The sequence below is a fragment of the Pogoniulus pusillus genome, chromosome 7, assembly GCF_015220805.1.
Source record: "Pogoniulus pusillus isolate bPogPus1 chromosome 7, bPogPus1.pri, whole genome shotgun sequence".
NCBI classification, from domain to species: Eukaryota; Metazoa; Chordata; class Aves; order Piciformes; family Lybiidae; genus Pogoniulus; species Pogoniulus pusillus.
The window spans coordinates 19,915,121-19,941,901 of NC_087270.1; the positions used below are offsets into that span (position 1 = coordinate 19,915,121).

The 26,781-nt window shown below is 42.8% G+C and overlaps 1 protein-coding gene across 6 annotated transcripts in view; it reads right to left on the minus strand.

The window, feature by feature from the left end:
- Nucleotides 1–9,912: 9,912 nt before the first annotated feature.
- The window catches only part of TASP1 (taspase 1), a 100,588-nt gene continuing 83,719 nt past the window's right edge, over nt 9,913–26,781 (minus strand). For 4 of the 6 annotated variants that reach the window (XM_064146146.1, XM_064146144.1, XM_064146148.1 and 1 more), the window contains 2 exons: nt 26,078–26,151; nt 9,913–11,462 (listed from right to left, as the gene is read on the minus strand). In XM_064146146.1, the coding sequence (XP_064002216.1) occupies nt 11,370–11,462; nt 26,078–26,151 (167 nt within the window). In that variant the 3' untranslated portion in view covers nt 9,913–11,369. Of the gene's footprint in view, nt 11,463–14,850; nt 14,999–26,077; nt 26,152–26,781 lie in introns of those variants that run through there. The other 2 variants (XM_064146147.1, XM_064146149.1) reach the window with 2 other exon arrangements.

The window sequence follows — 26,781 nt, forward strand, 5'->3', positions numbered from 1 at the left end:
CTACTGGGGTTTGGGAGGTGGGGGGGGGGGGGGGGCGGGGAGGGAGGTTAGCCTTTTTTTTTTTTAATGTATGTGAGCGGGATGCCAACAGATGGAGCTGTTCAGGGAAGAGACTGCTCACAAGAAGGAAGCAGGAGACCAGCATAGAATTCTAATCATTAAACATAATGAGAGATGAATCATCTTCAAGCAGGAAACAAAATCTATTTACTATGCTAAAGTGAAAAATAAGTCTGTCAACAAAGCTATGTCCCAGACTGGGTGAATCCCAAGATTTCTCCATCTCTGCATGCGAGGATGTTCTGTCTCAGAGGACAGAGGAAAGGCTCATCACACCCCTTCTGCAGAGGGTTGGAGACTTACAGTTCTTTCTTGAACTCACATCATCACTCATCAGAGCTTCAAATCAAAAGGATGCATCATGCAGGATTTCTTCTTCCCCCCAGCTTAATCTCAGACTTCAAAGTCAGGATACATCAGCATGTCACAGAGCTTCACCCCATATCTTTGCAGTCAGACCAAAGTCCTCAACTCCTTTCCCTGAACTGAGGCCACAAGCACAGCATAAAGTCTCTACAGCTCATCAGCAACCATGGATGTGTTACAGGAGGACAGGAAAGAGGAAAGAGCAAACAATAGGTGACCCTTCTTGTGCAGGGACAGGGAATGAGAGAGATGAATCATTTAATTGAGGAGCAAACTGGGAGTGGGAAGTGTTGTTGCATTCTGTTTCCAGCCAAAATGTTATGAATTATGCAAAATTAATAATAGATATAAATTTTTATGTCCAGGCAAAGATTGTTAATAACTATGAACACAGCTTATTAACATTAAATCTTGCCAGCAAAACTCTTGCCAGCTCATCTCTTTTTATCAATACAGCCCAAGACTAAAGGGCCTTTGGACACAGAATAGCAAATCAGAATGGCACTTTGCCAAGCTTGACCATATGAGGTGCCATTAGGTTGCTTCCACCAGCACAGAAGGAGGGGGAGCAGGATAACATGTGTGGGCAACCCAGAGTTCTCAGACTCAGTGGCTCCAGGTCCTTTGTCCTCTTTTCTGCAGTTGCTTCTCCCCATAGCAGAAGGAGAGAGAGCAGGAAAAAAGATGTCTGGTCAAGCCAGGACATGTATAAGCCTATTTTGGCCTATCCAGGCCTACCACGACACAAGACAGGTCAGAGCAAAATATATTTGGTATTCTTCTTGGCACATGACTTACAAACAGCAAGGTCTTGCAGCTTGCCTGCCAGTGACATAATTAGAAATAATTATAAAATTTAAGAGGGGGATGAGATATCATCTCTCATTTGAAAGATTTTTGCTTTTTTGGTTATTTGTGGGTAAGAAGAATTGATTAGTTACTAGGCAGGGAGAAAAGGCATGTGTCTTCTTTCCAGCCTCATGAAAGATACCAGAAAAGAAGAAACAAAAGATTACATGGTTTGTCTGTATAAGCCTTGTTCCAAAAAGCCACTCTACTTCTATAAAATGGTATAGGATTTCTGATGGCGAAATTACCTGAGCATTGCTTTATTCTTCAGAAAAGAGCTGCAGGTGCACTAACAGAGGGACATCTTTGATGGTCAAATTGCAGGCCAGAAAAATAAACAGCGTCAGTGCAGAAAGGAGATAAAAGATCCTTTGTCACTTTCATCAGCTCCACTATTGCCAGCAGGGATGCACTGTTTCTTCAGCTGATATTCAGTGTAAGCCTGGCACTGTGTACAGGTGACTTTGACCAGTCATGAAAATTCTGAGAAATAGAAAAGGCAAAAAAATTATGATCATGAGACAAAAAAAACCCCAAACACTTCTGCACCAACCTATAAGCTGTTCTGTAATCACTGCAATAAATATGCCTGGTGTCTTCCAAACTTATGCCAAATGAAGCTCACAGTTACCCACATTTTAGCACAAGCTGGGAAAAAAGTGTTTTTCTCCTTCATGGACCCTCAAAGGACTCATCAGTTTCCTCTCAATTCAGGAACTTACTGTAGTTCTTTATTCTTTCTAGCCATGTACGTCAATTAAACTGGGAAAATATAATTGTTTATCCTCTGTTAGTGGTATTGAACTGAGACAAGAGATGCTGTTGAGGGAAGGGAGAAGAAAAAGGAGCAGAGTGAAGATAACAGGACATAAAGATGAACATACATACAGACAGCACATACACATATAAACCTTATTGATATGATCACACTTGAAAAACCCAGACCTAGGATTTCCGGATGAATAGGTAGTCACATTTCTCAGCCAGTCTGGATACCACTATTACTCCAAAACACTAAAATATAGTTTATGGAGAACATTTTCTGACTTATTTAAAATAAGAGTTTCCAGGGCTTTCTCAGGCACCAAATTATTCTATTGACCCTTGCTAGAAGGGGCAACAAACATCAGACTGGAAGAAAAAGGCTTTAGTACTGCGACTGCACATCATCATGCTGTAGTATTCAGAAAGCATCCTGAGGAATGCTCACACACCCTTAGAAAAGGGGTTCAGGCAAGATGAGTGGTACAGTTCAGTTTGCGGGAAAACAATTCAGCAAGTCTTGTTTTCTTCATTACCTCTCCAGGAGGAATAAAAAGAAGCCTTTTACCTCTTTGCTTGTGTCATTTATGAGAGTCTTAACATGTCTGTGGCTCATTCTATTGTGGTTAAAGAGATGAAGCACTAGAATTTGAACTCTGTTGAAGACAAAGAACTGGAGAGTATTGAAAACCTACCCCATTTCTTCAGAGACCTGAATGCTTTTGGGGGCCAGTTCTCTGCAGGGTCAGTCTCTCCCAGCTACCTTATCTGGGTGGCCTTGCCATCTCCACAGAAGTAAAAGCATCGTTGTTTTAAATAAGTTTATGTGGCTTTACAGATACTTTAAGTGAAAATACTTTTACTTTAGCAAAGCATAAAAAAAAGAAGGTGGTTTTGTTTGAAAATTGAAAACAAATAAAACAGAAAAGTACTGGAGGAAGAAAACAGCCTTAGCTCATACCTGAGCTCTCAGTCACATTTTGGACAACAAAATTCATAGAATCATTAAAGTTGTAAAAGACTTTTTTAAGAGTGCTGAGTCCAACTATAATCCAGCTACCATGATCACTAAATTACACCCCGAAGTGCCACATCTACATGCTTCTTGAACACCTTTAGTTGCTTTCTGCCACTGCAATATTGTTTTAAACAACAAATATTATCCTGGGTTTCTGTTCATCATTTATAACTAAGAGCCTCCCTTTTTTTGAATTTAGGTACCTCCCTTATGTTGGTCAAGATTCTTGAAACTCACCTGGGAGTAAATATCTTTCTGATGTGCAAAGAAGACAGTCAGAATCATGCTTTTTTGATCCATCTACTCATTCTTTTGCCTGAGGAGTGAGGCAGATTACAGTTCTGAGATTGGAACAAGACAACAATCACTTCCCTACTCCTATTAGCTGCACTGTTCCTGACACAGGCCAGGACACTGTTGGCTTTCTTGGCCACCTGGGTACACTGCTAGCTCATGTGCAGGCAGCTGTCAAACAGCACCCCCAGGTCCCTTTCCGCCAGGCAGCTTTCCAGCCCAGAGACTGGAGCTTTGCATGCAGTTGTGGCAACCAAAGTGCCAGACCTGGCGCTCTTCCTAGCCAGACCTCATACAACTGACCTCATCCCATTGAAGCAGCCTGTCTAGATCTCTCTGCACCACCTTCCTACCCTCAAGCAGATCAATACTCCTGCTTAATTTCTGGTCATCTGCAAACTTAATGAGGGTGGACTTAATTACCTCATCTAAATCATCCATAAAGATATTAAACAGGACCAGCCTAAGCACTGAGCCTTGGGGAACACCACTTGTGAATAGCCACCAACTAAATTTAACTCCATGTACCACAACTCTCTGGGCCTAGCCTTCCAGGCAGCTGTGTAGCCAGTGAGGAGCACACCTAAGCCATGAGCTTTTCTAGCAAAATGCTGTAGGAGACTGCATCAAACACTTTACTAAAGTCCAGGTATACAGTCACAGAAACATACAGGTTGGAAAAGATCCTCAGTGCCACCAAGTCCAACCCACAACTCCACTCTACAAGATTCACCTCAAACCACATCCTTAAGCACCACATACAAATGACCCTTAAACACATCCAGGGTTGGTGACTACACCACCCCCCTGGGCAGTTCATTCCACAGCCTGAACACTCTCTCTGTGTGAAAAACTTTTTCCTAATGTCCAATCTAAACCTGCCCAGTCTCGGCTTGAGGCCATTCCCTTTGTTCTGTCTCCAGTTACCTGTGAGAAGAGACCAGCACCAACCTCTCCACAACTTCCCTTCATGTAGTTGTAGACAGCAATGAGGTTTCCCCTCAGCCTCCTCTTTTTCACACTAACCATCCCCAGCTCCCTCAGTCGCTCCTCATAAGATTTATCCTCTAGGCCCTTCACCAGCTTCATTGTCCTCCTCTGGACCCACTCCAGCTCCTCCACATCTCTCTTGTATTGCAGTGCCCAAAACTGAACACAATACTTGAGGTGTGGCCTCACCAAAGCCAAGTACAAGGGGACAATCACCTCCCTACTCCTGCTGTCCATGGCATTTTTAATACAAGCCAGGATGCCATTGGCCTTCTTGGCCACCTGGGCACACTGCTGGCTCATATTCAGCTGCCTATTAAGACCCCCAGATCCCTTTCTGGCAGGTAGCTCTCCTGTCACACTGCCCCAAGCCTGTAGTGTTGCTTTGGGTTGTTGTGACCCAAGTGAAGGACCTGCCATTTGGCCTTGTTGAAACTCATCCCATTAAAGTTGGTCCATTGATCTTGCCTATCAGAGTGCCTCTGAAGAGCCTCTCTACCCTCATTCAAATCAACACTGCCACCTAACTTGGTGTGGTCATCTTCAAACTTACTGATGGCACCCTCTATGCCTGAATCAAGGTTGTTAATAAAGATGTCAAAAAGAAGTGGTCCCACCACAGATCTCACAGGAACACCACAAGTGATAGGCTACCAACTGGATTTAACTCCACTGACCGCTACTCTCTGGGCCCTCCTGTCCAGCTAGTGCTTTATCCAGGAGACAGTGTGCTCATCCAAGCCATGTGTAGCCAATTTGTCTACAAGAATTTTGTGGGGAACAGTATCAAAGGCTTTTCAAAAGTCTAGGAATACAACATGGACAGCCTTTCCCTGATCCAGTAGCTGAGTTATCTTGTCAGGCAGGACCTGCCCCTCATAAACTCAGGCTGACTTGGCGTGATCCCCTGGTTGTTGCTATATGACGACATTTGAGATGACCTGCTCCATGACCATCCCTGGTACCAAGGTCAGACTGAGTAGTCTGTAGTTTCCTGGATCTTCCTTTCTGCCCTTCTTGTAGATAGGCATTACATTTGCTACCCTCAACATCCACATACTTCCTGTTATTAACTAGGTGGGTCATCCAGTCATAGATGAAGTTGGTCAAATAGGACTTGCCCTTCATAAACCTCTGTTGGCTAGGCCCGAGCCCCTGGTTGTACTATATTTGCTGTATGAGCTCCCCCAAGGTGAACTGTTCCATAATCTTCCATGGTACTGAGGTCAGATTGACAGGCCTAGAGTCACCCAGATAATCCTTCCCACTCTTCTTGCAGATGGGTGTCACATTGGCAGGCCTCACATCATCCAGGACTGATGCTAAATGATGGAAAGTAGCTTGGTAAGCTCCTCCACCAGCTCCCTCAGCGCTCTGGAGTAGGTCTCTTCTGGCCCCATAGACTTGTGGGAGCTGAATTCTGGAACTGGATTCAGGAATGCAGCAATCAGGATCAAAGGCAGAGTGGATAGAGTATTTCTTGGATGCAACCAACTGAAGAGAGTTTAACCCTTGTGATCTCTCATTTCTATACTGAACATGATGTATATGAAATGGAATCCCCTGTCTTTCAGTTTAGAGTCACCTCTTCACCCATTAATGTCTGCATACTCTGCCTTCTAGCAGAAGCCTTTATTTCCTCACCTAGCTGCATCCTAAACGCTCCTTTCAACTGTCCAGTTCTCTTCTAAGCCTTCTCCTGCCAATTAAGCCAATCTGAAACCCAAATTTTTTTCCTAAGTTACATTTTAACCTGCAAGGACAGGAATGCAGCCACATAGAATTGCATATGTTCAAATGCTGTCACAGTTGAATACCTTTAGAGAAAGAGGAGCTGCTTCTGAAACAGGGCTGCACATAGACTGCAGATGGTGGTGAGTTATTTGCAAACATAACACTATAAAAACTTCCCATGCAAGTCAGTGTCTTTGAACACACGAATCCTGCTAACACTGAATGACTAGAAGTCTGAGTATACTTGGTTCACTTGAAGTAAATTACTAACCTGGAGTACTGCGTCCAGTTCGAAGCACCCCAGCTCAAGCAGGCCAATGAAATACCGGAGAGAGTCCATCCAGCGCAGGGTCACAAAGATATTAGGGAACTGGAACATCTGTCACATGAGGACAGGCTGAGAGAGTTGGGCCTGTTTAGCTTGGAAAAGGGAATGATGACAGAAGATCTTATGAATGCTTACAAGTACCTAAGGGGTGGGTGTCAGTAAGATCAGGCCAGACTCTTCTAAGTAACAGGACAAGAGGTAAAGGGTATAAACTTGACCATAGGAAGTTCCATCTAAACATGAGAAGGAACTTTGAAGGTGACAGAGCACAGCAAAAGGCTGTCCAGAGAGGTTGTGGAGTCTCCATCTCTAGAGACTTTTAGAGCCTGCCTGGATATGTTCCTATGCTTTAAGTGATCTTGCTCTGGCACAGAGGTTGGACTATATGATCTTCAGAGGTCACTTCCAACCCCTACCATCCTGTTACTCTGTGATAAGTTACATTGGAACTCCAAATTTTCATTTTTTAAATGTGTAGATACATATCCTAGAACTTCTACCTAATTTGACACCATTCTTCTCAAAACAGCTACAAAAACTGTCCAGCTGCATCATTACCACATGCTACTGTGAGATGTTGCACTTGCAATGCCACAATACCAATTAGTTTTTGCTTCTTTTTCTAGACTCTACAGTCAATTTGCACTATAAACAACAATAGCTTTCCACAGCCTTGCTAATACTCCTCTGTTACCAGCTTTGCTTCCTCTCAGGCTTCCTTCTCTTTTCACAGCATCTTCTATACTTCCCTTAACAGGTGAGTGGCTGCAGGTTTCCTGAATCAGGTCTTCTCTTGCTCCTCAGTCCAATTCCCTATTTCACAACACTTCCTGAGGCTAATTCACAAGCAGAAAGGCATTCTCCTCATACTTAAGCACACAAAATGGAACTCAGATCACCTCTAAACTTATTTCTTAGTGTAAAAGGCCCCTTTCCTGTGACTTGCTCAGCTGCAGCCTGCTGAAGTCACTCATTGCAGCCCCACACTGTTAAGGTGCAGAAGCAAAAGAAGACAATAAATGGGCTGTATGTTAGGATTAATTTAAACCGCGACAAGCTTCTCACAGTGAAATTTCTCATGGCAGCAGACTGACTACTCAGGCACCAACCTGTCTGCTACAAAATACTCCAGGACACGTAACTGTGTGTTGAAGTACAAAGTCAACAGTATTCAAATTATTTGTATTTATACACACTGCATCTGGTTGCCCTTTACAATTTCAGCCAGCTCTTGCTGTCAGCTGTGTAATTTCCTCTTGGACTGCATTTGCTTATGTCACTGGCAATGGTTACTCACCACATACATGAGTTTACAGCCGACAGCACTGCAGTCTGCCTGTCCACGCCATTTGCATTTCATAAGACCCTTTTCAGTACAAAATAGAACTTGCAGAAGAATCAGAATAGCAATTAAAGTACTCTAAGATGCTTCATTGGCTTAAGTAGGAGTTGGATAGTAGGAAATTCTGTTCCCCCCAGTCTTCATGGTTTCTGCTCCAGCAGCTCCTCTGTGCTAGGAGAGCTGTTCCTCTCCTCAGCAGTGCCTTCAGCAGAAAGCCAGCTCTGTGCACCTGGCTTCATAGAACCACTGAATTGTTTTGGCCTTTAAGATCAAGATACCACAGTATCACACAGTATCACAGTATCATCAGGGTTGGAAGAGACCTCATAGATCTTCAAGTCCAACCCTTTACCACAGAGCTCAAGGCTAGACCATGGCACCAAGTGCCACGTCCAACCTTGCCTTGAACAGCTCCAGGGACGGCGACTCCACCACCTCCCCGGGCAGCCCATTCCAGTGTCCAATGACTCTCTCAGTGAAGAACTTTCTCCTCACCTCAAGCCTAAATCTCCCCTGGCGCAGCCTGAGGCTGTGTCCTCTCGTTCTGGCGCTGGCCACCTGAGAGAAGAGAGCAACCTCCTCCTGGCCACAACCACCCCTCAGGTAGTTGTAGACAGCAATGAGGTCACCCCTGAGCCTCCTCTTCTCCAGGCTAAAGCGCACCCTGGTTGGAAGTCTAGAGGGAGATTCTACTTACTGGCGCATAGACACGAAAGGCAATCAGGTAGAAGGGATATCTCCACCAGCTAAGCCAGGTCTATCAGGCTAAAGCCGCCTAGAACCCTCCACCCTTTCCGCCCGCAGCAGGCCCGAGAGAGCTGCGCTCTCCAGCTCAGGCCTACAGGGCCTCAGCAGGCCGCACGATGCAGCTCAAACTTCCCTGCCAGCCAGAAGCCTTTCCCCCCACAAGCCGTGAGAGAAGCAGGGCCCTGTGCTCTTCCCAGGAAAGAGAGGTGAGGAGACAAAAGGCAGAGAGGGAAAGAGAGCGGCATCCCCCGGGCACTGCCTTACAAGCTGTAATACAGCCAAGCGGCACAGAGTAACAACGTTGCAGGACCCTTGCAGGGGCAGGTCCGCCCCCCGGGAGGGGACTTCACCTCTCTTGTTTCCTTAAAGGAACCTGCCACTCCTCAGGCTGCCGCAGTGAGCCTGTGAGCCATGCCGTCTGACAGCACAAACCCTGTCAAGACAGGTCACAGGATCATTTGGCTTGGAAGTGACCCTAAAGATCATCTGCTTCTGCCCACACTGTGCCACGGGCAGGAGCACCTTTCAGACACCAGGCTGCTCAAGGCCTCTTCCAACCCGACCTTGCACACCCTCCCTGGAGAGCCTGCTCCAGCGTCTCACCACCTTCGCTATAAAAAACATTCTTCCTAAGACCCAATCTAAATCTACCTTCCTCAAGCTCCAGTCCCTGCCCCCCTCCACTCCCCTTTTCTTTTTTCTCTTACTGCATTCCACATTTTTGTTTCTGCAACCTGGTGTGCTAGTTTGAAGCTAGCTAGAATGCTCTGGTGAGAAAGATGGGATCACAGGCTGTGAAACAGAAACAAGGGTGAGGTCTACTTCACTCATAGGCTTGCTGAGATGTATAAGAACAGGAGTATAAACACAGATAAGGGAGTTGCTCTTTGTCCGGGCTGTAGGCTGCATTTCTCTCTAACCTCACCCTCCGTCCCTCTGATTAATCCCCTTGCTTCCTAACCCCCCTACCCCCACCCCAGCCGACCCTCCATTCTTCCTTGGGGCACAGGGTAACATCTGGGGTAAGGTAGGGGGAGTGGAAGAAGGTGGAAGGGAGGTTGGGAGTCCCTCCTGGGGACTCAGGTTTCTGGGAGGGGAGTTGTGTTTCTGTATTACCTCTTACCTTGTATATTTCTGTATATAACTGTATATATACTATAAATATCTGCTTGTCTATTGTGCTAAACTGTAAATAATAAGCTTCATTCAAATGTCCAGAGCCAGCTGAGTCTATTCTGGGGGACTTCCAAAATGAGGGGGAGCAGGTAACACCCAAACCATGACACCAGGCAAGCCCCTGTTTAATGTTATTCATAGAACTGTATAGAAATATCTTCAACGTCAGGACTAGACCGATGCCACAAAACCCCCACCTATAAAGATGACCATATCACAATGTACACCACAACATAACAGTGAAAATTAACTCAGGCTACTGAAAAAAAAATTTATTAAGACTTTTTTTCCCCCACAAAGGATTGGTACTACAATCAATGTAACCATTTAATCAGTCAAGTATGTCTTTTATAGGCAGGCACAACATTACAAAACAGGCAAGTACGATGCCCAATTAAGCAAATACAGTCTGAATATCTATTTGTTCACTAGTTCTGAAAACAGAATTATCAAATACCCAGCAGGGAAAAAGATGAACTATTTTAGTTTCTCTTTGGCATACTTACCAGAACACTGGATTAATTACAAAAGTCTTCTATTGCTGCCAATGCTGTGAAGGACAAAAATAAAACCCAAAAAAAAAAAAAACCCCACCAAACCAAAACTGAATGAAAGTTTGTGTGTCAGAATTCACTTTTAGGACTTGGGTGATCTGGCTAACATATTGGAAGAGGTGATAAATGACGATTCAGCTGCCAGTGCTTCACAAGGCAGACAAGGCTTACATTGTTTTAGAATGCAATTTTGTTGAAGGTATAAAAAAGGAATATGGCAAATTTATGCACAGTACATACATATTACATACAGTTATATAAATACCCATGCTGTAGCTGGACTTTAGGAAGCTGCTTTATCAATAAGAAGCTAATATCAGACTTCCCAACATCCATTTAATACACATTGCACTTTGCATCCAGTAATATGTTCATTTCTGTACCTCTCTTAAAAATAGACTTAAAACAGAAGTGAAGAATAATAGCGAATCTTTCCATAAACTTTGTTTTCTTATTTACATTGTTATATTTCATTATACATAAAGACTGCATTAAGATACATCATCTTCATATAGCTTTTTGTAATACATACAGCTCAAAGCTATTAACATCTTAGTTTGGGAACAGAGAAACAACCTATAAGGCTATTTAGTAAATAATTCTAGCCTTAATTTTGCTCTAGTTTGTTTCACTGAAACCATTGTTTGCCAAAGAAAAATAATTAAATCCCCCTTACTGGGGAGGAAAAAACACAACCCATGTTGAAACCACCTCTGGATACCCTTAAATCAATGGGGAACTTCAAAACCATGATCATTTTTGCATAATTATACAGCCACTTCAAAGACTTGCTACTTTTGAATTCAGAGCATGAATGACAATTGTGACCATTATCTTCAAATTAATACCTTAACTTTCATTTATCTTTCAAACATAAAACAATGAAAATGAGATCATTAATCACACACCATCTTCACACAACTGGGAAGAGTTCCTATTCCATTATTAGGGGGGAAAATGAACATGCACGCACCCCCATTCATAGAGTGATAACATAAACTACAGCAGCACTTGTCTCGTTATGGTGCACATGGTTGCAATACAGGGTATAAAACAAGAGTAGAATTTCCAACATCTGTTAAATCACAAAAAAACTTATTGTACAAAAAGTAATTCACATTCTTTGCAATGAAGTGAGGAATCAGACGTTCAGCTTTCTGGACTCTCCAGCCGGCAAACTCCTCCTTCAATGGCCACCGACTGTCCTGCCACAGCTCCAGGGGGAAGCCTTGAAATGTGAGTCTGTGGAAAAGAGTATTACTGAATGAGAAAAAGAGGTAAAATTATTCAGGACACAAAGCAAGCCTGTATGTGTTGAACAATTAAGCTGTTCCATCACTAAATCTGAGGGTGAACTACAAAGCAACTTGAAAAGCTGTAAAGAAATGGGATTTTTCTTTTTATTTTGTTTGCATTAATGTTTAACACATGAAGAGAAGGACCATGACAGATGTGTAGAAAAGGTAAACTGACTTAGTGCACTGAAAGTAGAAGAAAAGACTATCCAGTGGAAACACAAAAGAAAAGTAGCTGTGGTATTTCATGGTTCATAAGACTGTTTCTTAGGGAGATTCAAGAAAGTTTAGTTGGGCATACAGAAACATACCTTACAGAAGTTTTAATTTATCTCAGTCAAACAGTTCGTGTCTAACACTTCGGAGTATGAGACAACTGTGATGACATGGATGCAATGAAATTTCTCTGCAAAAAAACCCTCTCATATACCTAAAAAAACCCCAGTGGCTCCCTCTAAAACATTTATTGCCAAATGTCAAATATACAGACCCAAAGACCAATTGTTTCTGTCAACAGACATCTTTCCCATGGAGAAGTTTTACAAGTAGAGTAGGCCTTTGAGATGACTCCGTAATACTTCAGCCAGAAAGTGTGTGTACACAAAACTTAAGCTTTTAACTCTATTGTAACTCAGTGACACTACAAATCCATTAAAGATCCTTAATATATACCTGATCAGCAAAAAGCTCTTTCCAGATGCTAGTTTCCCTCAATAATGTAACTGCCAGTTTTTGGACATGTTATTTCATAAGCTTAAATAAAAGGTAAAAAGAAAGAGAAATGAAGACAAACAAGTGAAAAATGGTATTTGTTTTTTTGAGTGACAGACCAGAGACATTTTTCCAGGTCTATGAAAATCTCCAAATGGAAAGTGGGCTGGGATGACAACATCAAAACAACATTGACAACCACAGTAGTGAGTTTCTTCAGTGGAACAGTGCAGTATCTCACTAAAAAGTGACAATCAAAGCAAACCAGTAGTCCACTCTAAGGCAGGCATCATTTGTACATGAGAGTGCTCATCCAGTGAGAATTACTAACAGATCACTGTAGCAATACAATTAAAAAAGCAGAGGCCCAAGAATGCTGCCAAGAAGCATTAGCCTGTCACCCAAATAGAAGAAATAGAACTATAATGATTATGAGTTTGATAGCCAATTCTTTTTTGTTACAACAGACCAAATTTATGTAGATTAGTTCTCTGAGCCAAGACACGAATTAACATTTTGCATAGGGTTGACTCATCCCACAACCCAAAATTAAATGCCTAATAAACTGCTACATAACTGCAGGAGTAAAATGCGAGGCTTCATTGAATCTACATGAAATGTATAGGTCCTGTTATTTAAAAAAAAATAGTACGTGAGCAAGGATAAGCAGATAGTCCAGATCTATCAATACATGATGAAGTAGCCAGGCTTAAATTGCTGTCCAAAATGCATTTCCTATAAGCAGAAAAACACATTTCAAATACCAAAGACCCTAAACCACTAAATACCAGCACACATCCATTTACAGAAACACCCAAACCTAACAAGACTTTTCTTAAAGTCTTCACTTGCATCCTGTTTATTTGGAGCAAGTACAGATGCTGCTTTCCACTGACTACTACTTATTACCATCACCAGTGGCTGCCTTATATAGAACAAAATTGAGGCAGATCTAAGATGATAACTGCTTAAACGTTTAAATGCTTTAATGTTTAAAATGTTACCTAACAAGTCATGTGAAAGGATAACGTTGCCTTGTTGAGAAAACTTCAGACAAACTCCCAAGTAAATTCTTGTATCTCCCTTGTTTTCAGCAATAAGAACAATCTCTAGTAATAAAAAGATCAAAGGACATGTAATATTTTTAAATGCAACCACAGAACTTATTTGTAGAGTTTGTTACGTTTTTAGATCCCAACATCATATTTTACATGAAGTCCAGATTGTAGAGTAGATTAGGTTTAGATTTTTATAACAGAAAAATAAAAAGCAAACAAAAAAGAACAACACTGGAAAGCTTTTAATTGAATTCGATTAGTCTGTCAACTTTACAAGTTGAATGGACTCACATCTGGAGGAAATTGTGCCTGGAAGAACAAAACCAGGAAAAATCCCATGTGTTACTGAATTAATTTTCCATTCAGCTTCTTGGAATCCTCTGCTTGAGGAAACAACATGCCAAGGAAAGGTAGATCAAGACTGAGGGGGCTATCCACATCTTCAGCTCCACGAAAAGCAATTTTACTGTCCTTAGAATAATCTAATTTATTTGCTTACCTGGAGAAAAAGATAAGGTTGCTGAGGGCCTAGTAAGAACAGGGGTCCTGACAGCTAGGAGACCAGTTAGTTACCACAGATCTTTGTCTGCAGCTTAAAGGAATCCACAGATTGAAAAGAGTATTACACAAACTACTTAATTTTGCTTCCCATCTTTCCATAAAGCACAATCCATCTAACCCACCTTCAGAAACTAATTGTTGTTCCATATACTTGCCTCTTTTTCCTCCTAATCAAACCAAAACCACACAACCACCAACTCCAGTTCTGTAGATACATGGAACATTACTATCTCCCCAGTCCTTTTGATGCACAGTGGTAAGTTTGCCACAACTCTTCAAGTCCTAAACTAGAAGGTCTTTCTGTCCCAGAAAAAGTGTTAACTGCTACAGGGACAATAAACAATTGCATCTTTTTTGTCAAGAATGTTTGATCTACTCAAAGTTAGACATTTTTAGTATGCCTTTTTTAAATCAAAACGAACAAACAAGTTGTGCCAAGACTTTACTTCACATCTCACAGACAAAGATTCTGAAACAACCTCGAGACCAACTAACTTAAAATAACTTTTTTTTAGCCTTTAAGGAGCTACTCTCTTTTTATACTAATACATAAAAGTACTAGTTTGTCACAACAGCTTCACCTTTTTTTTTCATTAAAAGCACATATACAATGCAAAATGAACATAAAGTTGAAGCCACATAGATATTGCTGCATGAGAAAACAGAAGTGAATCAAATACTGCCAAGAGGACAGAGTACAACTACCAGATGGCAGCACACTCAGTTCTTAAGCAAATCTAGGGAGTACTCCATGTGTTTAGCTTTCTTATTACAAACTCAGGATGTACTTTGGACAAAATAATTTATAAAACAAACTCTTTTCCATTCATTACCCTATTGAGATGAAATATAATGAAAGACCAAGGGCATCACACACAATGAAATAGCTTTCTACTGCTTACTCAAAAAAAAAAGTACCACCAAAGCCATTAGTTATTCAGAAACTCAGACTCACTCAGAGGTCTACAAGCTTTCCAGCTGGGTAGATGTTTCCATCATGAGAATCATCTGGCCCACTCTTCTCCATATTTATTTCCCAAGCAGTAATAGCCCATTCTGGCAGCAATAGCCAACCTCTGCTGCTCTGTCTCCTGGGAAGCCCTCCTCCAACGTGGTTTGAATGCACACCTTACATATGACAGCAAAAGACGTCCTGCAAAATAGTTATGACTGCTGCTATCAGAATATCCCATGCACAACTTGTTTGGTGAAATCTTAAAGTAAAAATTATTGTCCTTGTGGGGCAAATGGCAGAAAGACAGACACACTGATAGAGTGTGTACTCCTGGCTCTCAGGCACCAAAATGGCAGAAAGACAGACACACTGATAGAGTACTCCTGGCTCTCAGGCACCAAAAGTACATGCAAGCTTGCTTAGAAAGCCAATGGTTTTCTAAAATCAAATGTTTTCTGTGAGTTAAGTATATTAATATATACTATTTATGTACCTAAAAATATTAATGTATAAGGAAGAAAAAACTATCCAATTTTAAGGAAGTGTAAAACTAGAGCATTATGTATATACACATCTATATTTAGACAATCTAAGGTCATTTGTATTTGCATACCTGCATATACAATTCTATCTTCTTTGCTCCATTCTAAAATGTCAGACAAATATGAGGAAAGTTCTAGAACTACTGGCACTAGCAAGAACTCAACCCAAAAACCTGAACTTATCATCCCATCTCAGAGCCCATAATTTCCGTTCAATTCTACAAGCCAAATATTTTAACTGGCATCTTAGCACTAAAAGGTGCTAAGTATATAAGTACCTTATTTTTTTATGAGAGAACTAGCAGAGCTTGGAGGGGTTTTGTTGTTGTGGGTGGGTTTTTGCTGTTGTTGGCTTTTTTTTTGTTTGGTTTTTAAGAGAGCCCTTTTCAAGTGAAAATTTCTGATTCCTCAGTCTCCAGACAAGAGTGCAGATTAAAAAAAATAAGTTACAACAGTGACATATACTTTTCCTGTCTCATGAAGTTAAAAGACTGTCTCTGTAGTCTGAAATGAATGACTGCATTATTTGACTTAGTATTCCTCTTAAATAAAACAGGCTTGGTAAATTTTTCCACTAATTTTCAAATTAGAATTAGGGTTCTTCCAAGATGCATATCTTCACCCTGTGAGCACTGGATGACTGTCCTTCTCCTGAGAAAGGGCTTTCACAGACCTGTTAGTCACAAAGTAAAATACAGCAGCCCTCCATTAGAAAAGCAACAACAGTCAATACAGTCATATGCAGTTTGTCATATGTATCGTGTTTGTCATGGGTATTGCTTCAAATAGAGGGAAGTAATCCTGCTACATTTCAGTGTTAGATGTCATAATCACATTTATTCACCTTTACTAACAGCTCAACAAGAAAAATGAACTGGAAATGATCTCCCTGCCTAATATGCCTCCTCATACTGAAAAACTGAAACAAACTGTTAGATGCGGTTTGTTTGCATATTGCAGCCATAACATTTGACAGCAGTTGATGGATGTTTTCAAACACAATATGCAACACTCTCCATTACTGTTCACCTCATATGTTGAAAAGGAACTTGAGTATGGTTTATTAGGAAATAGAAAAATGGCATATATAGCTTCGCAGTAACTTGCCGTAGCATAAAGATCAGTAATTCACATTATAAAAAACTCAATCTTTCTTTGGCAGACAAAGTGGCAACTGAATTGGATTATATCAAATATAGCAACTAGATATTTAGAGGTTTGTTGTCTAGGTCATCTAGCTGTTACAAAATCTAAAACCTATGAAGCTGTACTACAAGGATATATCGACACAAGCCCTTTAAGGAGAGGCTGAAGGAACTAGGGTTGTTTAGCCTGGAGAAGAGAAGGCTCAGAGGTGACCTCATTGCTGTCTACAACTACCTGAAGTGAGGCTGTAGCCAGCTGGGGTCAGTCCCTTCTCCCAGGCAGCCAGCAACAGAAAAAGGGGACACAGTCTCAAGTTGTGCTGGGGGAGGTATAGGCTGGACGTTAGGAGGAAGTTCTTCACACAGAGAGTGATTTGCCACTGGAATAGGCTGCCCAGGGAGGTGGTGGAGTTGCTGTCCCTGAAGGTGTTCAAAAAAAGACTGGATGAGGCACTTAGTGCCATGGTCTAGTTGCCTGGACAAGGCTGGGTGCTAGGTTGGACTGAATGATCTTGGAGGTCTCTTCCAACCTGGTTGATTCTATGATCAAAAGTATTGCAACATTTATCATAACTGTACCAGTTAACAACACTTACACACACATCATATAGCAAATATATACATATGAGGAACCATAGTGAGCTGGTAGATTATTTCAAATACCTACACCTAAATCAGGACAAAAAAAAATTGCACATTGCTGCTACTGAAATCTCACTGGAAAGAAAGCACTCTGACTTCAAACACTTACTGAAGACACAGTGAGGAAGTACCACTCTTCAAGCAAAAACATCACCCTCCCCAACTACTATCAATCACTAAAACAGTAAGAAACTTGGGAGATCCAGGAGAAAACAATTTCTGTGGCATATCTGCCTGTCATGGATGGGTTTCTCAGTGCCGATGCCCGATTTGGTGGAGGGGAGAAAATAATTAATTCGAGAGGATATTTATAAAAGTATTTATTAACTTCCAATATTTCAACTCTCGCCACCCCCAAACACTGAACTTTGATATTGCAGGGTTCTTACACTGTTATGGAGACATTATAGGATATAAATCTACAGAAAACTTATTAATAACTAGCAAACATTCAAACATTCAACTATGAACAGAGAGATTGTTTCCCTGTGGCTCAATGCCACCTGAGGTTTTGTACTGTTTGCCCAGCAAAGCTGAGCTGAAAACTGCTTTATGGCAGAGATAATAGAAATTACAGAGGCATCTACTCACAATTCTTATCAATTATTAATCACCCTCCGGGGCTGTGTCAGCCTATTGCAAGTGTCCAATTCTTCAGGATCTCTGTCTGTGGACTTTGAGGCTGGAATCCTCCGGTGTCATGGGAAATGGCAGGCTCTGCTCCTTACTGCTGCTGGATTCTGCTGGCTGCTCTCGACCTCCAGGTGCAGAGGCAGGATTCCGTGCAGTCCGAGCACGGGTCCAGGCTGGCTTCTCAGGCCGATTGAACGCAGGCAAGTGGGTCTGCTCCCGGCAACCCACGGCAGTGTGCACACCAGGCACTCATACAAAGGCAGGCAGGCAAGCATGTGGCAGAGCTGCAAGTAATGTGAAGAAGGCCTCCACGTGGGCCCGTGCACCCCTATTTATCAACTGTGGGACGAGTGTTGATGGTCTCATTGGCCACTCAAATGAGCCAATCAGGTTGGCAGTCAGCCGAACCCTACCACACTGGGTAAAACCCACAGGCCTGGACTCCAGGCAGAGCAGGCATATTTATGCCTGCTTTTGGGCCTACAGGGCATCCACAACACTGCCCACTTATACTTTCTGCATACAGAGAACCACAGGCTATGAGTGAAGAAACTCTACAGACCCTGAGATAAATGGACTTCTGATTCATTATGTACTGATACATAGTACTGGATCGAAGAAAGTCTGCCTAGCAGAATCTTCAAGTGATGCAGCTGGTATGTGAATTCACACTGCAGGCATACACTGCACTGTCATTTGAAATTGAAAAACTTTTCCTGCACAGAAGTCTCTGCTGGGCAAGCAGACAAGGAACACAAAGATATGAAGACTGTGTAACCTATGCACCAATCTCCTTCCCACTCCACATTTCCACATAAAATCACATTATGTGAGAGTTCAATTAGTTATTTCACTTCCTCCTAAGTTTTGTAGCAGAAGGTCTCAAAAGCCTCCATGCAAACTGACACATAAATTGCTTTATCAGATGCTACTCTAACCATTAAGACTCCAATCATTGCACATCTCCCGCAATAGTACAGACAGGGTGTCAGAATATGTCTGTCTTCCCAGTAGTGAAAGCACAATTGGTCAAGCTCTCAGAATGTAAACTAATCAGTTCAGCAAAACTGGAAGTGATCAACTGAAAGCTGCCAGAGTATCTTTAAAGAGGTCACAGCTCAAGTAAGACAGTGGTGTTCATAGCTGATGCTGTGATCAGCTCTTGGATCCATCAGAGATGTATTAGAAGACTCTGGAAAGTTATTCTGAAGACTAGTGCCTCTAAAATGAGATAGAGAATTCCAAAAGAGATAACAGCTTATCAAAGATCCTGAATTCACATCAAGTAATTAATGAGTCAGCATCACAAAAATGAAAAGGAATAAATGTACCTCCTCAGACCACAAGGACATTTCATCTCCCAGACCTTCAATCTAGAAATCTTAACCTTTGCTGATGCAGCAATTACTGCTACGAAAGGAATTGGTTAAGTGCAGAGGAAGTTCAGACAGTATTTACTGCCCTAGTACAAAGAGTATTTCCTAGCTATTCTCATGGCAGCTTTCAACATGAGCCTAGAATATTCTAAGAGGTTCACTGACAACTAGAAATAGCTGAGTGTCAGCTTATTCTACCATCATACAGATGGCAATGCAGGAACTTGCTTCAGGAGACCTTGGGAAGTCCATTCATCTTCCCAAAGAACGGGCCCAATGTTGAAACAATGTCATGGTGCTACTTCAGGAGGGAAGTTTGAGACTGGAAACTCTTATCTGTCCCTTAAGCCCATCATAGCTGAGGCACCCAGGAATGAGTCAGGGTAAGTTGTAGGGAAAGGTGGTATAGATTAATTTCAAGCAAGAGTCGAAGTCATTCAGATGAAAAGTTTGTTTCTTTCCATATCCAATATCATAGAATCATAGAATCAACCAGGTTGGGAGAGACCCCCAAGACAATCCAGTCCAATCCAGTCCAACCTATCACCCCACCCCATCCAATCAACTACACCACAGCACTAAGTGCCCCATCCAGTCTTTTCTTGAACACGTCCAGGGACAGCAACTCCACCACCTCCCTGGGCAGCCCATTCCAATGCCAATCACTCTCTCTGTCAAGAACTTCCTCCTAACATCCAGCCTATACCTCTCTCGGCACAACTTGAGACTGTGTCCCCTTTTTCTGTTGCTGCTTGCCTGGCAGAAGAGACCAACCCACACATGGCTACAACCTCCCTTCAGGTAGTTGTAGACAGCAAGGAGGTCACCCCTGAGCCTCATCTTCTCCAGGCTAAACAACCCCAGCTTCCTCAGCCTCTCCTCACAGGGCTGTGCTCCAGGCCCCTCCCCAGCTTCATCACCCTTCTCTGGACAAGTTCCAGTATCTGAACATCTCTCCTGAATTGAGGAGCCCAGAACTGGACACAGGACTCAAGGTGTGGCCTGCCCATTGCTGAGTACAGGGGAAGAATAACCTCCCTTGTCCTACTGGCCACACTGTTCCTGATACAGGCCAGGATGCCATTGGCTCTCCTGGCCACCTGGGTACACTACTGGCTCATGTTCAACCTACCATCTACCAGTACTCCCAGGTCCCTTTTTGCCTGGCTGCTCTCCAACCACTCTGTCCCCAGCCTGTAGTGTTGCTTAGGGTTGTCGTGGCCAAAGTGTAGAACCCTGCACTTGATCTTGTTAAATCTTATCCCATTGGCCTCTGCCCAACCAGCCTGTCCAGGTCCTCTGTAAGGCTCTCCTATCCACCAACACCTAGCCTGTGCTTCAAACCAGCACACTTGGTGTCATCTGCAAACTTACTGATGATGAAGTCAATGCCCTTGTCCAGATCATCAATAAAGATATTGAACAGGACTGGGCCCAGCACTGATCCCTGGGGGGATCATCACTAGTGACAGCTGCCAACTGGATGTAGCACCTTTCACCACCACTCTGGGCCTGGCTCTCCAGCCAGTTCTTGACCCATATCAGAGTGAATCTGTCTAAGCCACGAGCTGATGGCTTGGCCAGGAGCTTGTTGTGGCAGACAGTGTCAAAGGCCTTGCTGAAGTCCAGGCAGACTACATCCACAGCCTTCCCCACATTCACCAGGTGGATAACCTGATCATAAAAGGAGATTAGGTTGGGTGAGGCAGGAACTGCCCTTCCTAAACCCATGCTGGCTGGGCCTGATCTCTTGGCCATCCTGTAGGTGCTTTGTGATGGCTCTCAAGATGACTGAGGTGTGCTGAGAGAGATGGCAGCTGAGCTGGCCAAGCCACTCTCCATCATTTTCCAGCAGTCCTGGCTCACCGGAGAGGTCCCAGGAGACTGGAAAATGGCCAACGTGGTCCCGATCCACAAGAAGGGTCGGATGGAAGAACCTGGGAACTACAGACCTGTCAGCCTGACCTCAGTGCCAGGGAAACTGATGGAGCAGGTTATCCTGGGGGCAACAACTGCGCACCTGAGGAATGGCCAAGGGCTCAGGTCCAGCCAGCATGGATTTAGGAAGGGCAGATCCTGCCTCTCCAACCTGATCTCCTTCTATGATCAGGTGAGCCGCATGGTGGATGTGGGGAGGCCTGTGGATGTGGTCTATCTGGACTTCAGCAAGGCCTTTGACACGGTCTCCCACAGCAAACTGCTGGCTAAGCTGTCAGCCCGCAGCTTGGATGGCAACACTCTGTGCTGGGTTAGGAACTGGCTGAAGGGCTGGACCCAGAGAGTGGTGGTGAATGGTGCCACATCCAGCTGGCAGCCAGTCACTAGTGGTGTCCCTCAGGGATCAGTGCTGGGCCCCATCCTCTTTAACATCTTCATAGATGATCTGGATGAGGGCATGGAGTCAGTCATCAGCAAGTTTGCAGATGACACTAAGCTGGGGGCAGATGTGGCTGGGTTGGAGGGCAGAAGGGCTCTGCAGCGGGACCTTGACCGCCTGGACAGATGGGCAGAGTCCAATGGGATGGCGTTCAATAGCTCCAAGTGCAGGGTGCTGCACTTTGGCCACAACAACCCCATGCAGAGATACAGGCTGGGGTCGGAGTGGCTGGAGAGCAGCCAGACAGAGAGGGATCTGGGGGTGCTGATTGACACCCGCCTGAACATGAGCCAGCAGTGTGCCCAGGTGGCCAAGAGAGCCAGTGGCATCCTGGCCTGCATCAGGAATGGTGTGGTCAGCAGGAGCAGGGAGGTCATTCTGCCCCTGTACTCTGCACTGGTTAGACCACACCTTGAGTACTGTGTTCAGTTCTGGGCCCCCCAGTTTAGGAGGGACATTGAGATGCTTGAGCGTGTCCAGAGAAGGGCGACGAGGCTGGTGAGAGGCCTCGAGAACAGCCCTACGAGGAGAGGCTGAGGGAGCTGGGGTTGTATAGCCTGAAGAAGAGGAGGCTCAGGGGAGACCTTATTGCTGTCTACACCTACCTGAGGGGAGGTTGTGGCCAGGAGGAGGTTGCTCTCTTCTCTCAGGTGGCCAGCACCAGAACGAGAGGACACAGCCTCAGGCTGTGCCAGGGGAAATTTAGGCTCGAGGTGAGGAGAAAGTTCTTCACTGAGAGAGTCATTGGACACTGGAATGGGCTGCCCGGGGAGGTGATGGAGTCGCCATCCCTGGAGCTGTTCAAGGCAAGATTGGACGTGGCACTTGGTGCCATGGTCTAGCCTTGTGCTCTGTGGTAAAGGGTTGGACTTGAAGATCTATGAGGTCTCTTCCAACCCTGATGATACTGTGATACTGTGACTTGTTATGTGACCTTGCCTGGCACTGAGGTCAGACTGACAGGTCTGTAATTTACTGGTTCATACTTCTGGCCCTTCTTGTGCATGGGCATCACATTGACAAACACTGGCACCAAGTGATTATGGAACTGCTTATGTCAAGAGGAAAGATAAGAAATGGAGTGCAGTTGAACCAGCTGTTTGTAGAAGTGATATAAAGGTTCAGGGACACAAAGATCAGAGGAAAGGCAATCACATATCATAGAATCAGAGGATGGTTTGAGGTGGAAGGGACCTTAGAGATCATCTAGGTCTAACCCTCCTGCTGTGGAGGCAGGAACACCTTCCACTAGATCAGGTTGCTCAAAGTCTCATCCAATCTGGCCTTGAACACCTCCAGGAAGGGGCATCCACAACCTCCCTGGGCAACCTGTTCAGTGTCTCACCACCTTCATCACAAAGAATTTCCTTCTAATATCCAGTCTAGTGACCACGCAGGCAGTAAAGATGATACTGCCAGTGCTAGCATTGGTGGAAGAGCTGAAATACTTCCAGCATTCAGAGAGCTAAAGGCAAGTAATAGGACATGCAACCAGAGATGACTGTGTCAGCAATAAGGTGTGAACTTAGTTCATCTGGCAAGCCTCCACAGTATTTTTAAAGTTCAAACAAACATTGTAAACCAACGTTCAACAGGAAACAGTGACTTTTCCAAGCAACTGGTTTTCCAAAACCAGACTGGACACCTTTCCAGAAAGTATGCTTTAAATCAAATAGTTATTAGTCACACTGCAAAATTGTTCCACAGCTCTTGCAGGCTCAGCTGCTCTACACTGGTGAGTTAGCATTCAGGTATTTTAGTCTGCAGGCAAGTGGCTGGCTGCAGAACCCAGTCTTTTCTAAGCTGGGAGGGAATAAACCCCTGTTGCAAGGCTACTTCCAAATCAGTATTTGGAAAGCTCATGGTGCTAACAGCCAGAAGCACCGTCAGATCAGGATGTACTTCGATCCTCCAATTCCACATTCCTGTCCCACTGTTCCTTTAAGGGGTTTCTGAGAGCTTGTCAGTCGAGTATGCTGCCATCTCTTGAGCATACCAGCGTGTGCAGGTGAGCTGGTATCTAGCTTGTGAGTGTCTAAGTGCCTTGTAAGAAAAAGGCCTCCTACACCTCCACAACCTTTGTGAGGAGTTTGGGATCTCCAATCGCTAGGCCCTGTTATGAAATACATTAACCTTCAATGCACAAAGACTCATACTAAAATTAGACAGCAGAATCCTTTTACTCCTTACTATGTACCCCTTTATGTAGTTATTATTCCAATATTAGTTGAATTCATACCAGTATACATTTAAAAACCTTCTCACTTTCTAAACATCTTGCTATAAAAATATGTCTTCATGTTCATTAACCAGCCCAAAGCCAGCCACTGTGACAACACCCTGGTTTAAGAAGAAAACTCAAGTCCTAGACTGATGAAAGAAATAAAAACTGGACGTCTTTATCACCCTAGAACAAGAAGAAAGAAAGATGTTTTCCTGCAAGCTGCTGCCTGATCATTTTCCTATGGCACTCATAAACAAGTGACATCTTATACTTTACTGAATTCTTATACCATTATTTTTTGAATGGCAAGCACTCTAGATTAATTGTACCAAAACAGTTAGTACAGGATGGCTTTTTTTTCACTTGCCATACATTCTGTTCTATTTCAAGCCCCATTTTCCATCTATAACTTACTCCTAGCTGTAGCAGAATAAAATTCCAGCTTTTATGACAGAAGACTTTTTTTGATCAATAGAAGTCAGCAGCAAAAGCATTTGTGGTTTTTCTCTGGAAAGCATTTGTGGCCACAGACTCAAAGAAGGAAGAAAGGGGGGAGGATTAACTCTTCAATAAAGGTCAAAAACATAATTTAAAAGTGAACCAAGAAGAGCAGCTGTGTCTGTCAGCACAATCAAGATTACCAGCTGGAGAATTTACCAACAGTATGAAAACAATGCACACCAGATGTCAAATGTTGCAACTGTGAATAGGAAAACATCTCTGGGCACGGCACTGTCATGTTAGTACTCATTACCAGACAGTTTTCATATCTAGCATTTATTTATTAATTAGACAAAAACTACCAGGAAAAAGCAGTAATATCTCCTTAGAAACAGCTTTTGAACTTGTAGTGTAAGCCAAAGGCAGGTGTGCATACTGATAATTTAACTCTGCACACTCTAATAATCCTTACTTCACTGTGAACACAGCACCATTACTTCTAAAGTAATTAGCAAATAGCTGGAACATCTGCAGCTGAGCTTGCTTTAGCTTCACTCTCTTCAGTCTGAGCTTTTAGCTTGATTTTGGGTTCATCTCTAACAAATCTAAAATAAATATTAAGAAAACAAGTAAGACCACACCCTATTCCACAGATAATCAACTGGAAAGAACGCTACATAAGCCACCAAAGTGAGTACCTCAATAACAGCTCTACCAGCACTTTCTTCACCAGTTGTTTTTTAATCTTTCTCCTGCTTCTGGGGCATTCTTGCCTTTTTTTTTTTTCAATATATATTTTACTCCTTGAGGATGATTGTTCCCAATACTTCAGCAATGATTCTTGTTGTTTAAAATACGTGATGTCGATTTCCTTCTGTTATTACCTCACTCACATCCTCCTTTGTGTTTCTCTCACATTAAACACAGGGAGAAATAAAAGAGAGAAACCTTTCTTCCTCAGCCAATCCACAAGCAGCCATTTCTGCAGAAAGCAAACAAACTCAGGTCTTCAAATTCTTCCTTCTCTAGGATTTAGAATTAATCCTTCTTTAAATTCTACTGTCAAAATTCTGTAAGTCTTTCTTGCTGTTATCTGCTGACACAAACTTCCTGGCCACCATCTCCTCTAACATCCACAAATAATCCAGTAAAGCCCTGCCTCTCTCATTAGTTTAACTGTATCAGGCAAATGTCTTTGTATTGTCTCTCTTTCTCCAAGAATTTCACTTCCCTGAACCATTTCCAATTAGTCACTGAATGGCTGAAGGTCTGCAGAAATGACAATTTTCTCTCTGCTTTCAGCTTCTCCCATTTAGTTCATGTTATCCACACACCCCTCCAAAATGCATCACAAAACCTGTCTTTCCCTACAATTTCCTCCATTCCATGCTGTATTCCTAAGTGTAGGTGCCTCTCATCCCTAGGATTTTATGGTAAGCATTTTTTCATTGCTGAACTTAGTTTTAACACACTCTTTATTTCGTTAAAGAAAAGAAAATGATAATTAGACTCCAAGAAACCAGAAGAACCACAGGTACTATTACCCAAATTGCTTACTGTGGAGGCTATTCTGTAATCTACCTTGAACTTTTAGATCCCCTCCATTCTTCCTTGGTGCAAATACCACACTAGCCAAAATAGAGAGCATAACTGAATACAATATTGTATTAATACACAGCAAAATAAATGGATATGTTTTCATGGCACCTTATCCTGGCATAATACACATGTTAGCATAGATTTGTTAAGTGCAATTAAAGAAGAATTAGAACTGCCCAATCAATAGACATACTTCACTGCTCTCTCAAAGACAGAATTTTTTTATATATTTCATTATCATCACATCAGATTCTCCCTAGCTTCTGCACTATCTTACAACCTATTCTTCATGGCTTACCTTAGCTTTGCCATCCTGTGCAGACATATATCCTACACACATGCTCTCTGTTGTATGGCTCCACAGAAATTCCACTACAAAGGAAAATGCAAGAAGTCACAAAGAGTGCGTTGGTTTAAAATATAAGATGTAATTTAGTAAGACTGGAATCCTAAAAAACAAATACAGCTTAAAACACAGATTGGGAAAGGACAAAAATAACAACCAAACTTAAAACCAAACATTGCTTTCCATAATAGCTGAATCTCAAAAGAAACAGCTACCGAACAAATAAGATTTTCCAGCACTATCTGCATGTAAGCACTGAAAAACCAATACCCAGAATGAGAATGTTGCTTGAATGATATAGAACCTCCAAGACAAGAAACACATCAAGTGTAACTACAGTTAAAAAATAAGACCAATTTTAAAGCAGTAAAAGATATAATTTGCATTTCCTTGCCTTCAGCTCAGACATAAGCACATGACAGTGCATAAACCTAGACAGCATCCAAGGATTCTGTAAATTCTAACTCTATTGACAGAGTAGCCAGCAACGAACATTTCTTCACAGTACTGAGAATAAATACATACATATATATGACTACCAGTGGATACATGAAGATTTGTTACTTCACTGCACATGTGAGATACAGGAAAACATGGGGAAGTAGTAAAGTCTGCAAGATGAGAACTGAAGAAACAGAGCAGGCAGGAAGAACACC